Source organism: Oncorhynchus kisutch, linkage group LG2 (genome assembly GCF_002021735.2).
Source record: "Oncorhynchus kisutch isolate 150728-3 linkage group LG2, Okis_V2, whole genome shotgun sequence".
Classification (NCBI taxonomy): Eukaryota; Metazoa; Chordata; class Actinopteri; order Salmoniformes; family Salmonidae; genus Oncorhynchus; species Oncorhynchus kisutch.
The window spans coordinates 37,615,546-37,628,981 of NC_034175.2; the positions used below are offsets into that span (position 1 = coordinate 37,615,546).

General features: G+C 46.2%; 1 protein-coding gene across 1 annotated transcript in view; it reads left to right on the forward strand.

Moving 5' to 3' along the window:
* Positions 1-13,436, forward strand: part of LOC109865560 (inactive dipeptidyl peptidase 10) — a 199,924-nt gene that overhangs the window by 82,388 nt on the left and 104,100 nt on the right. The window contains exon 6 of the mRNA XM_020453840.2: positions 13,356-13,408. Within this exon, the coding sequence (XP_020309429.1) occupies positions 13,356-13,408 (53 nt within the window). The remainder of the gene's footprint in view (positions 1-13,355; positions 13,409-13,436) is intronic.

Sequence of the window (13,436 nt, forward strand, 5' to 3'; positions counted from 1 at the left end):
TGCACCGCACTCGCCCCGAAGAGCGTGTCATCAGTACGGTGCCGGCTCCACGCACCAGGCCTCCAGTGCGCCTCCCCAGCCCGGTATGTCCTGTGCCGGCTCACCACGCTCGCCCTGAAGAGAGTGTCATCAGTCCGGTGCCACCTGTGCTGGCTCCCTGCATTTGTCCACCAGTGCGTGTGTACGGTCCGGAGACTCCAGTGATGGTCTACAGCCCGGAACCTCCAGCGACGGTTCACTGTCCGGAGCTTCCAGCGACGGTTCACTGTCCGGAGCTTCCAGCGACGGTTCACAGTCCGGAGCTTCCAGCGACAGTTCACAGTCCGGAGCTTCCAGCGACGGTTCACAGTCCGGAGCCTCCTGTGACGGTCAACGCCCCGGAGCCTCCTGTCACCGTCAACGGCCCGGAGCTTCCAGTCACGGTCAACGGCCCGGAGCTTCCAGTCACGGTCAACGGCCCGGAGCTTCCAGTCACGGTCAACGGCCCGGAGCTTCCAGTGACGGTCCGCGGTCTGGAGCTTCCAGTGACGGTCAGCGGTCCGGAGCTTCCAGTGACGGTCAGCGGTCCGGAGCTTCCAGTGACGGTCAGCGGTCCGGTGCTTCCAGTGACGGTCAACGGCCCGGAGCTTCCAGTCACGGTCCACGGCCCGGAGCTTCCTGCGCCAGTGCCATGGCTGGTGCCTTTCTCTGCGCCGGTGCCCAGTCCAGGCACAGCGTCCAGTCCCGCTTCATGGCTGGATCCTTCCTCTGCGCCGGTGCCCAGTCCAGGCACGGCGTCCAGTTCCGCTCCATGGCCGGATCCTTCCTTTGCGCCGGTGCCCTGTACAGGCACGGCGCCCAGTCCCGCTCCATGGCCGGGTCCTTCCTCTGCACCGGTGCCCAGTCTAGGCATGGCGTACAGTCCCGCTCCATGGCCCGGAGCCTTCCTCTGCTTCGGTGCTCAGTCCGGGCACGGTGTTCAGCACGGCTTCAGGGCCAGATCCGCTGTGTGAGGGGGGATACGTGCCGCACCGGAGCCGCCACCGACGCTAGTTGCCCACCCTAAACCTTCCCATCTAGGTTCAAGTTTTTGCGTTCAGAGTCCGCACCTTTGGAACCATTTTTGTTAAGGTTTACTTTGAAATAAAATATGTGGAAATTTACGCACACTGCGCCTTGGTCCGCTCCATTCGACGATCGTGGCAGAAATGGAGGAACGTGGTGATGGAAATTGTCATTAATACGACATGGGCTTTTCATTGGTTTGGGCAGAGGCTGTTCCCTCTGTGTGGTTTTATTCTCAACTTTTGCAGTGTGATTAGTTGTGTTTGACAAAACGTCTATGTTCCCAGAGCTGAGTGTACCACTCATATTCATCATCGAGCTGCAGCTCAAATTTGAGTGCAAAGGGAGTTGAAAATGTCAACCTCCTTGTTTTTGATGAAATCACCATGCTGACCACAAAGATCATTGTGCCCATGTGAGCTTCTCAGCTCTTGAAGGAATGTGGGGAGGGGCAACAATTTGAAACATTTGGAAATTGCCCTCTAACTGTACACATGATATGGAAACTGAGAGTTGATATTAGCCATTTTTATCATGATATACCGAGTAGGAAATGTAATCAAAGCTTGATATAAGGAGCACCTCAGAGAGAGCAAGAAGGTCAAAGTTGTATCCCACAAGCAGTAAAACATGTTTTGCCAAAGGTCAATGTGTGTTCCGAAGTAAAACTCCAACTGGAGGGAGTCAATAGGGTTCAAGTAAAAGTCACTGTGTCCATTCCTCTTTTTGTAAACAGTAATTTGCCATTACTGGGAACAAGAGTCTGTGATTCTGCCGTTGATATTTCACAAAAGCTCATGTTTTAAAGAGACAACGCATCTTAACACTCAGGTGTTTTGCCTCCTACCAATTATGTGTTTTCACAGATGTTTAACCCCTACTTGCGTCTCTGTTTCTCAGCAGCTAATAGCAACAGAGGGAACGGATACATTTGTCAAAGCCATTGGAGGTATACTCTCAACCCTCCCCTCACTCTGACATCACTCATCAACACTATTTCAGGAGTGAGGAGCGATTACTCATCAATCTCGCCACTATAACAGCCCCCACCGCCGTCCGTCGTTGCCATCGTTGCCAGCTCCATCGAGCCCTTCCGCCTTCCTCGGGCGTATGCATAATTCACTGTGGCGAAGTGCGTTCTTTCCGAGTGAAGAAGAGCTTTTTAATTTGAGCTATCCATCCTCTGCCATGGCATCCCTGTTTTAAGACTCCTTTCTGCTCAAACAAATATATATGTTATTCTCCAAGTATATGTTATTCTGCAAATCATGTAAAAATGTGTCTGATGATTTATGCATATGTACATTGGATGGTGCCTTCATTGATCATGTCCACGCTTATAAATATCGGGGCGTCTGGATCGACGAAAAGCTATCTTTCAAAAAGCAGGTGGATGATTTAGTTGATAAATTAAGAATTAAAATCATCTTATTTTATAGATGTTATTATTTTATCATGCCTTTCATTAAATAGCAGAAAACAAATAATTCAGTTGACATTCATACCAGTTACAGACTATGGAGATGGAGATATTGTCTATATGAATGCAACTGCCACTATATTGAAGCCATTAGCCCACTACGTTTTATTATGGCGATTGGTTTAGTGCACATCACTGCATTCTGTCTCAGAAAATAGGCAGGCCCTCTGTGGACTATTGTAGATCTATGCTTTGCACTCATTTTGTTTATAAAGCATTCCTGCATAAACCTCCGCTTTACCTTACCTCATCGTTAAATTACAGATTTATACACCTGATTGTTTTTTTACAATTATTTTTTACCTTATGTGTGGAATGACCTCTAGAGCACTTTAAAATAGGTGGAAATGGTGCCTCTAAGGCATTTCAGATGGCTGTTAGGGAACCTTTAAATCAAGAATGTATCTGTTTTTAATGATTGTGTTTTGTTTTTCATGTACATTGTCAGCAGAAAGTATTCATACCCCTTGACTTATTCCACATTTTGTTGTATTACAGCCTGAATTCAAAATGGATTAAAAAATATATATATATCACCCATCTATACACATTACCCCAAAACAAATGTTTGCAAATGTATTGAAAATGAATTACAGAAATATGTCATTTACTTACAGTACCAGTCAAAAGTTTGGACACACCTAACCTATTCAAGGGTTTTTCTTTATTTGTACTATTTTCTACATTGTGGAATAATAGTGAAAACATCAAAATTCTGTAACAACACATATGGAATCATGTAGTAACCAAAAAAGATTTAAACAAATCTAAATGTATTTTATATTTAAGATTCTTCAAATTAGCCACCCTTTGTCTTGATGACAGCATTGCACACTTGGCATTCTCTCAACCAGATTCACCTGGAATGCTTTCCCAACAGTCTTGAAGGAGTTCCCACATATGCTGAGCACATGTTGGCTGCTTTTCCTTCACTCTGCAGTCCTAAACCATTTCAAATTAGTTAAGGTCGGGTGATTGTGGAGGCCAGGTCATCTAAGGCAGCACTCCATCACTCTCCTTCTTGGTCAAATAGCACTTATAAGGCCTGGAGGTGTGTTGGGTCATTGTCAGGTTGAAAAACAAATGATAATCCCACTAAGCACAAACTAGATGAGATGGCGTATCACTGCAGAATCTGTGGTAGTCATGTAGGTTCAGTGTGCCTTGAATTATAAATAAATCACAGACAGTGTCACCAGCAGAACACCCCTACACCATCACACCTCCTCCTCTATGCTTCATGGTGGGAACCACACATGCGGAGATCATCCGTTCACATACTCCGTGTCTCACAAAGACACGGCGGTTGGAAACAAACATCTCAAATTTGAACTCATCAGACCAAAGGACAGATGTCCACCCATCTAATGTCCATTGCTCGTGTTTCTTGGCCCAAGGAAGTTTCTTCTTATTATTGGTGTCCTTTAGTAGTGGTTTCTTTGCAGCAGTTCGACCATGAAGGCCTCATTCACGCAGACTCCTCTGAACAGTTGATGTGTCTTGTACTTGAACTCTGTGAAGTATTTATTTGGGCTGAAATTTCTGAGGCTGGTAACTCTAATGAACTTATCCTCTGCAGCAGAGGTATCTCTGGGTCTTCCTTTCCTGTGGAGGGCAGCATGAGTCAGTTTCATCATGGCGCTTGATGGTTTTTGCGACTGCACTTGAATAAACTTTCAAAGTTCTTGAAATTTTCCGTATTGACTGACCTTCATGTCTGAAAGTAATAATGACTGTCGTTTCTCTTTGCTCATTGCAGCTGTTCTTGCCACAATATGGACTTTTTCTATTACTAAACAGGGTGTCACGTTCATTATAAGGATCAGACCAAGGTGCAGAGTGGTATGCGTACATTCTTATTTATTAAAAGAATGAACACTGAACAAACTAACAAAATATCAAAACAAACAATGAAGCTATACAAACGAGTACTGACAGGCAACTACACATAGACATACAGAACCCCAAGACATACAACACCCCTAGACATACAAAAACCCTAGACATAGAAAACTAGCGTACCCACCCTAATCACATCCTGACCTAACTAAAAAATATAGAAAAACAGATATATCTACGGTCAGGGTGTGACAGTTCCGGACCGGGGACCGTCGCTGGAGGCTCCGGACCGGGGACCATCGCTGGAGGCTCCGGACCGGGGACCGACGCTGGAGGCTCCGGACTGCGGACCGTCTCAGGAGATTCTGGACTGCAGGCCATCTCAGGAGGTTCCGGACTACAGACAGTCGCTGGAGGCTCCGGACTGGGGACCGTCGCTGGAGGTTCCGGACTATGAAACGTCGCAGGAAGCTCAGGACTGGGAATTGTCGCCGGAAGCTCTGGACTGGGAACTGTCGCCGGAAGCTCTTGACTGGGAACTGTCGCCGGAAGCTCTGGACTGGGAACTGTCACCGGAAGCTCTGGACTGGGAACAGTCGCCGGAAGTTCTGGACTGGGAACTGTTGCCGGAAGCTCTGGACTGGGAACTGTCGCTGGAAGCTCTGGACTGGGAACTGTCGCCGGAAGCTCTGGACTGGGAACTGTCGCCGGAAGCTCTGGACTGTGGAGGTGCACTGGAGACCTGAAGTGTGATGCCGGCACTGGTGGTACCGGGCTGATGACACGCACTTCAGGGCGAGTGCGGAGAGGAGGCACAGGACATACTGGACTGTGGAGGCTCACTGGAGACCTGATGTGTGACCGGCACAGGTGGCACCGGGCTGATGACACACACCTCAGGGCGAGTGCGGAGAGGAGGAACAGGATGGACCTGACTGGGGACACCCACTTGAGGGAGAATGCGAGGAGCAGGAACAGGACACACCTGACTGGAAAAGTACACTTGAGGGAGAGTGTGAGGAGTTGGCACAGGACGTACTGGGTTGTGAAGGTACACTGGAGACCTGGTGTGTATAGCCGGCATCAATTGTTCCGGGAACTTTAACACATGTTTCAGGATGAGTACAAGGAACTGGCACAGGTGGCATCGGACAGCTAACACGCTCCTCAGTGCGAATGCGGTGCATACTACGCCAAACCAACATCTCTCTCTCTTCACTCTCCTCCAATTTGATCAACAACTCCTCGGAGGTCTCTAACTCTCCCCTCCGTTCACTTTCCTCCAATTTGTCCAATAACTCCTCGACAGTCTCTGACTCACCCCTCAACTTTGCCTACTGCTCCATGTGCCCACCCCCCAAAAAATCTTGGGGTTTCTGTGGCCTACCTCCCCGACATCGTTGCTGTCCTCTCATGCTCCTAGGCCAGGATTTCCTCCCAAGTCCAGGATCCCTTCCCATCCAGGATCTCTTCCCAAGTCCAGGATACTTCTTCCTCCTGGGAACGCTGCTTGGTCCTTTGTTGGTGGGATCATCTGTCACGTTCGTTATGAGGATCGGACCAAGGCGCAGCGTGTTATCCGTACATTCTTATTTATTAAAAGAATGAACACTGAACAAACTAACAAAATAACTAAACGAAACGTGATGCTATACAAACGAGTGCTGACAGGCAACTACACATAGACATACTAAAACCCCTAGACATACAACACCCCTAGACATACAAAAACCCTAGACATACAAAAACCCTAGACATACAAAACTAGCGTACCCACCCTAGTCACACCTTGACCTAACCAAAATATATCTAAGGTCAGGGCGTGACATAGGGATATCTTCTGTATACCACCCTACCTTGTCACAACACAACTGATGGCTCAAACACATTAAGAAGGAAATAAATTCCACAAATTAACTTTTCACAATACACACCTGTAAATTGAAATGCATTCCAGGTGACTACCTCATGACACTGGTTGAGAGAATGCCAAGAGTGAGCAAAGTTGTCATCAAGGCCAAGGGTGGCTACTTTGAAGAATCTCACATATAAAATATTAGTTTATTTGTGATTTATTAAACACTTTTTTCAGTTATTACATTCCATATGTGTTATTTCATTGTTTTAATGTCTTCAATATTATTCTAAAATCCTGGAATGAGTAGATGTGTCCAAACTTTTGACTGGTACTGTAAGTTTTCACACGCCTGAGCAAATACATGTTAGTGTCACCTTTTGCACAGACTACAGCTGTGAATCTTTAATGGTAAGTCTCTAAGAACTTTACACACCTTGATTGTACAATATTTGCACAATATTCTTTAAAAAATACTTCAAGCTCTTTCAAGTTGATTGTTGATCATTGCTAGACAGCCATTTTCAAGTCTTGACATAGATTATCAAGATGATTTTAGTCAAAACTATATCCAAGATGGCGTAGCAGTCAGACATCTTGTCGTGTCGTGTCCCTTGTGTATATCGTTTTTCTACATATTTTTTTTCTACATATTTTTCTTCGCATATCTTTTAAAACATTTTGCTAAACCTCAACTTCTAAATACTCTCCTGCAACCCGCCTCACCCAATGTAGCGCGGATCTGCTTTTTTTTCTAAAGCATTTATATTTACTTCGGATCCGGAACCCCTCAACTGCAGCTAGCCAGCTAACTACCAGCTATCAGTCAGCAAACCATTGCTAGCGGTCTTCAGCTAACCGGTCATCAGCTAACCTTTAGCTCGGAAAGCTCTCGTCAGTTCGAACACCTCGACTCTAACCAGAGCATAACAGACCTATTATTTTTTTATCCCCGGATTCCCACCGCAAACGGAACATTTTCAGCTGGATCTTCACAACTAGCTAACTAGCTAACCACAACCCCGGATGATTACTCCTGGCTAGCGTTTCCACCCACTTAGCTTGAAGCTAGCCCGGCCAGAGCTCCTGTGCTACCACCGAAGCATACTCCTGGGCTACAATATCCGGACCCATGACCGGTCTATCGATGTCACCGCATGAAGAGGCATAAACAGACTCACCCCATCACGACGTCCCCCAAAGGCTAACTTTCTAGCCCTTGCTATCTCCTTGCTTGCTAATTCGGCCTGCTAACTGCTAGCTTGTTTAGCCCCGGTCCGCAAACTGCTACCTTGTTTAGCCCCGGGCCTACTAACTGTTAGCTTGTTAGCACAGGCCTGCTAACCGTCTGAATCGGCGCGTCCCAACCACTCACTGGACCCATATTTACTTTCAATCTCTTTTCGGTTTTTAATTTGTTTATACCTTCCGGTAACCTGCCTTACCCAATGTGATACGGAATCGCTATTATTTTAAATTTTTAGAACACACTCAAGAACCTCCAGAAGCTAACCAGCTAACTAGCTACAAGCTATTTAGTCATTGTTAGCCACTGCTAGCGGCTTTTACCTTTTACCTTCTGCACAGCCAGCCATTTTTTTAAACCTGGATAATACTCGCCAGTCTAGCTTCCCTGCCCCATCCACCGCTGCCCCCTGGACACTGATCACTTGGCTACATAGCTGATGCATGCTGGACTGTCCATTAATCACGGTACTCCATTCTGCTTGTTTATGTTTTATCTGTTGGCCCCAGCCACACTCAGGCTCTGTGTGTAGTTAATCCGACCCACCCTGCCTAGTCAACACCATTTTACCTGCTGTTGTTGTGCTAGCTGATTAGCTGTTGTTGTCTCACCTACTGTTTTAGCTACTGTTTTAGCTAGCTCTCCCAATTCAACACCTGTGATTACTGTATGCCTCGCTGTATGTCTCTCTCAAATGTCAATATGCCTTGTATACTGTTGTTCAGGTTAGTTATCATTGTTTTAGTTTACAATGGAGCCCCTAGTTCCACCCTTCATACCTCTGATACCTCCTTTGTCCCACCTCCCACACATGCGGTGACCTCACCCATTACAACCAGCATGTCCAGTGATACAACCTCTCTCATCATCACCCAGTGCCTGGGCTTACCTCCGCTGTACCCGCACCCCACCATACCCCTGTCTGCGCATTATGCCCTGAATATATTCTACCATGCCCAGAAATCTGCTCCTTTTATTCTCTGTCCCCAACGCTCTAGGCGACCAGTTTTGATAGCCTTTAGCCGCACCCTCATTCTACTCCTCCTCTGTTCCGCGGGTGATGTGGAGGTAAACCCAGGCCCTGCATGTCCCCAGGCACCCTCATTTGTTGACTTCTGTGATCGAAAAAGCCTTGGTTTCATGCATGTCAACATCAAAAGCCTCCTCCCTAAGTTTGTTTTACTCACTGCTTTAGCACACTCTGCTAACCCTGATGTCCTTGCCGTGTCTGAATCCTGGCTCAGGAAGGCCACCAAAAATTCAGAGATTTCCACACCCCACTATAACATTTTCCGTCAATATAGAACTGCCAAAGGGGGAGGAGTTGCAGTCTACTGCAGAGATAGCCTGCAAAGTAATGTCATACTTTCCAGGTCCATACCCAAACAGTTCGAACTACTAATTTTGAAAATTACTCTCTCCAGAAATAAGTCTCTCACTGTTGTTGCCTGCTACCAACCCCCCTCAGCTCCCAGCTGTGCCCTGGACACCATTTGTGAATTGATCTCCCCCCATCTAGCTTCAGAGTTCGTTCTGTTAGGTGACCTAAACTGGGATATGCTTACCACCCCGGCAGTCCTACAATCTAAGCTAGATGCCCTCAATCTCATCAAGGAACCCACCAGGTACAACCCTAAATCTGTAAACAAGGGCACCCTCATAGACGTCATCCTGACCAACTGGCCCTCCAAATACACCTCCGCTGTCTTCAACATGAATCTCAGCGATCACTGCCTCATTGCCTGTATCCGCTACGGAGCCGCAGTCAAACGACCACCCCTCATCACTGTCAAACGCTCCCTAAAACACTTCTGTGAGCAGGCCTTTCTAATCGACCTGGCCCGGGTATCCTGGAAGGACATTGACCTCATCCCATCAGTTGAGGATGCCTGGTCATTCTTTAAAAGTAACTTCCTCACCATTTTAGATAAGCATGCTCCGTTCAAAAAAATGCAGAACTAAGAACAGATATAGCCCTTGGTTCACTCCAGACCTGAATGCCCTCGACCAGCACAAAAACATCCTGTGGCGGACTGCAATAGCATTGAATAGTCCCCGCGATATGCAACTGTTCAGGGAAGTCAGGAACCAATACACGCAGTCAGTCAGGAAAGCTAAGGCCAGCTTCTTCAGGCAGAAATTTGCATCCTGTAGCTCCAACTCCAAAAAGTTCTGGGACACTGTGAAGTCCATGGAGAACAAGAGCACCTCCTCCCAGCTGCCTACTGCACTGAGGCTAGGTAACACGGTCACCACCGATAAATCCATGATTATCGAAAACTTCAACAAGCATTTCTCAATGGCTGGCCATGCCTTCCGCCTGGCTACTCCAACCTCGGCCAACAGCTCCGCCCCTCCGCAGCTACTCGCCCAAGCCTCTCCAGGTTCTCCTTTACCCAAATCCAGATAGCAGATGTTCTGAAAGAGCTGCAAAACCTGGACCCGTACACATCAGTTGGGCTTGACAATCTGGACCCTCTATTTCTGAAACTATCCGCCGCCATTGTTGCAACCCCTATTACCAGCCTGTTCAACCTCTCTTTCATATCGTCTGAGATCCCCAAGGATTGGAAAGCTTCCGCAGTCATCCCCCTCTTCAAAGGGGGAGCCACCCTGGACCCAAACTGTTACAGACCTATATCCATCCTGCCCTGCCTATCTAAGGTCTTCGAAAGCCAAGTCAACAAACAGGTCACTGACCATCTCGAATCCCACCGTACCTTCTCCGCTGTGCAATCTGGTTTCCGAGTCGGTCACGGGTGCACCTCAGCCACGCTCAAGGTACTAAACGATATCATAACCCCCATTGATAAAAGACAGTACTGTGCAGCCGTCTTCATCGATCTTGCCAAGGCTTTCGACTTTGTCAATCACCATATTCTTATCGGCAGACTCAGTAGCCTCGGTTTTTCGGATGACTGCCTTGCCTGGTTCACCAATTACTTTGCAGACAGAGTTCAGTGTGTCAAATCGGAGGGCATGCTGTCCGGTCCTCTGGCAGTCTCTATGGGGGTGCCACAGGGTTCAATCCTCGGGCCGACTCTTTTCTCTGTATATATCAATGATGTTGCTCTTGCTGCGGGCGATTCCCTGATCCACCTCTACGCAGACGACGCCATTCTATATACTTCCGGCCCGTCCTTGGACACTGTGCTATCTAACCTCCAAACGAGCTTCAATGCCATACAACACTCCTTCCGTGGCCTCCAACTGCTCTTAAGCAATCTGGATGCAGTTTATCACAGTGCCATCCGTTTTGTCACTAAAGCACCTTATACCACCCACCACTGTGACTTGTATGCTCTAGTCGGCTGGCCCTCGCTACATATTCGTCGCCAGACCCACTGGCTCCAGGTCATCTACAAGTCCATGCTAGGTAAAGCTCCGCCTTATCTCAGTTCACTGGTCACAATGGCAACACCCATCCGTAGCACGCGCTCCAGCAGATGTATCTCACTGATCATCCCTAAAGCCAACACCTCATTTGGCCGCCTTTCGTTCCAGTTCTCTGCTGCCTGTGACTGGAACGAATTGCAAAAATCGCTGAAGTTGGAGACTTTTATCTCCCTCACCAACTTCAAACATCTGCTATCTGAGCAGCTAACCGATCGCTGCAGCTGTACATAGTCTATCGGTAAATAGCCCACCCATTTTTACCTACCTCATCCCCATACTGTATTTATTTATTTACTTTTCTGCTCTTTTGCACACCAATATCTCTACCTGTACATGACCATTTGATCATTTATCACTCCAGTGTTAATCTGCAAAATTGTAATTATTCGCCTACCTCCTCATGCCTTTTACACACAATGTATATAGACCCCGCTTTTTTTTCTACTGTGTTATTGACTTGTTAATTGTTTACTCCATGTGTAACTCTGTGTTGTCTGTTCACACTGCTATGCTTTATCTTGGCCAGGTCGCAGTTGCAAATGAGAACTTGTTCTCAACTAGCCTACCTGGTTAAATAAAGGTGAAATAAAAAAATAAAACTGTAACTAGGCCACTCAGGAACATTCAATGTCTTCTTTTTCAGCAACTCCAGTGTATATTTGGCCTTTTGTTTGAAGTTATTGTCCTGCTAAAAGGGGAACTTGTCTACCCTGAAAAGTAGACTGAACAAGATTTTCCTCTAGGATTTTGCCTGTGCTTAGCTCTATTCGGTTTCTACTCATCCTAAAAATCTCTGTAGTCCTTGCCGATAACCAGCATACCCATAACATGATGCACCCACCACCATTGTTGAAAACATGAAGAGTGGGGCCTCCCGAGTGGTGCAGCGGTATAAGGCACTGCATCGCAGTGTTGTGGCGTCCCTAAAATCTCAGGCTGTGTCACAACTGGCCATGACCGGGAGTCCCATCATCGTGCTTTAGCGACTCCGTTTGGCGCCTGCAAGCTGACTTCGGTCGTCAGTTGAACGGTGTTTCCTCTGACACATTGATGCAGCTGGCTTCCGGGTTAAGCTAGTGGTTGTTAAGGACCGCGGTTTGGCGGGTCATGTTTCGGACGATGCATGACTCGACCTTCGCCTCTTCCGAGCTCATTGGGGAGTTACAGCGATGAGAAGATTGTATTCACGAAATTGGGAAAAAAAGGGGCTAAAAAAATAACACTGGTATTCATTTCAATTTGTTGGATTTCCCCAAACATAACGGTTTGTATTCAGGACATAAAGTATGTTTCTTTGCCATATTTTTGTAGTTTTACTTTAGTGCCTTATTGCAAACAGGATGCAGGTTTTGGAAATGTGTTTTATTCTGTAGAGGCTTCCTTCTTTTCGCTATGTCATTTAGATTACTATTGTGGAGTAACAACAATGTTGTTGATCCATCCTAATTCTTTGCCTATCACAGCCATTATACTCTCTAACTGTTGTAAAGTCACCATTGGTCTCATGGTGAAATCCCTGAGTGGTTTTCTTCGTTTCCGGCAACTGAGTTAGGACGGACGCGGGTCTCTTTGTAGTTACTGTGTGTATTGATGCACCATCCAAAGTGTAATTAATAACTTGACCATGCTCAAAGTGATAGTCAATGTTTTTTTGTTGTTTTTCTTTACCCGTCTACCAATAGGTACCCTTCTTTGCGAAGCATTGGTGTACAGAGATGAGGTAGTCATTCAAAAATCATGTTAACCACTATTATTGCTCATGGAGTAAGTCCATGCAACTTATTATATGACATTTTTACTCCTGAACTTATTTAGGCTTGCCATAACAAAGTGTTTAAATACTTATTTTAATTTTTTATTCATTTGTAAACATTTTTTTTTTAAACAGATCCATTTTGACATTTTGGGGTATTGTGTGTAGGCCAGTGACACAAAATCTCAATTGAATACATTTTAAATTCAGGCTGTAACACAACAAAATGAGGTAAAAGTATCTCTCTGCACAGTTTGCAATGCATTTGCCATACAGTACAATAACACTCCTGTCAGATAATGTTCCTTGGTCTATATTTGAACTATGTGGAGCATGTCATCATTATGAAACACTGCAACATTGAGGCTGTTTCCTTCCCCGTGTACGGTCTGAATGCTATTATCATGTAAGGCACAGCTTCTCTAGGGGAATCCAGACATATTTACTCACACCCCAGACCATTTGGATTCTCTCTCTCTCTCTCCTCTCTCTCAGGCTTTCAGACCCGAAGTCATGGGGGTTCCATGATCGGTTTCTCAGATGGAATTAAAATGTCTCATCTCGCAGCTGTCAACCATGCAAATCACATTGTCCACATAATCTATTTGTGAAAACAGCTACTGGTCTATTCTATTTGATGCCTTTCTCTGCCTGTTTTCATGATGTTTTTATCAGCCAAACTGCCTCCATCGTTAATGTTTTGTGCAGTAATCTCCTCTTTCTTTTCTCTCTTTTGTTCTAGGTTTACCGGCATTCATACATGGCCTCATATAGCATTTATAACATTCACACAAGGTATGTTTTATGTGCTTGTTTACCATGC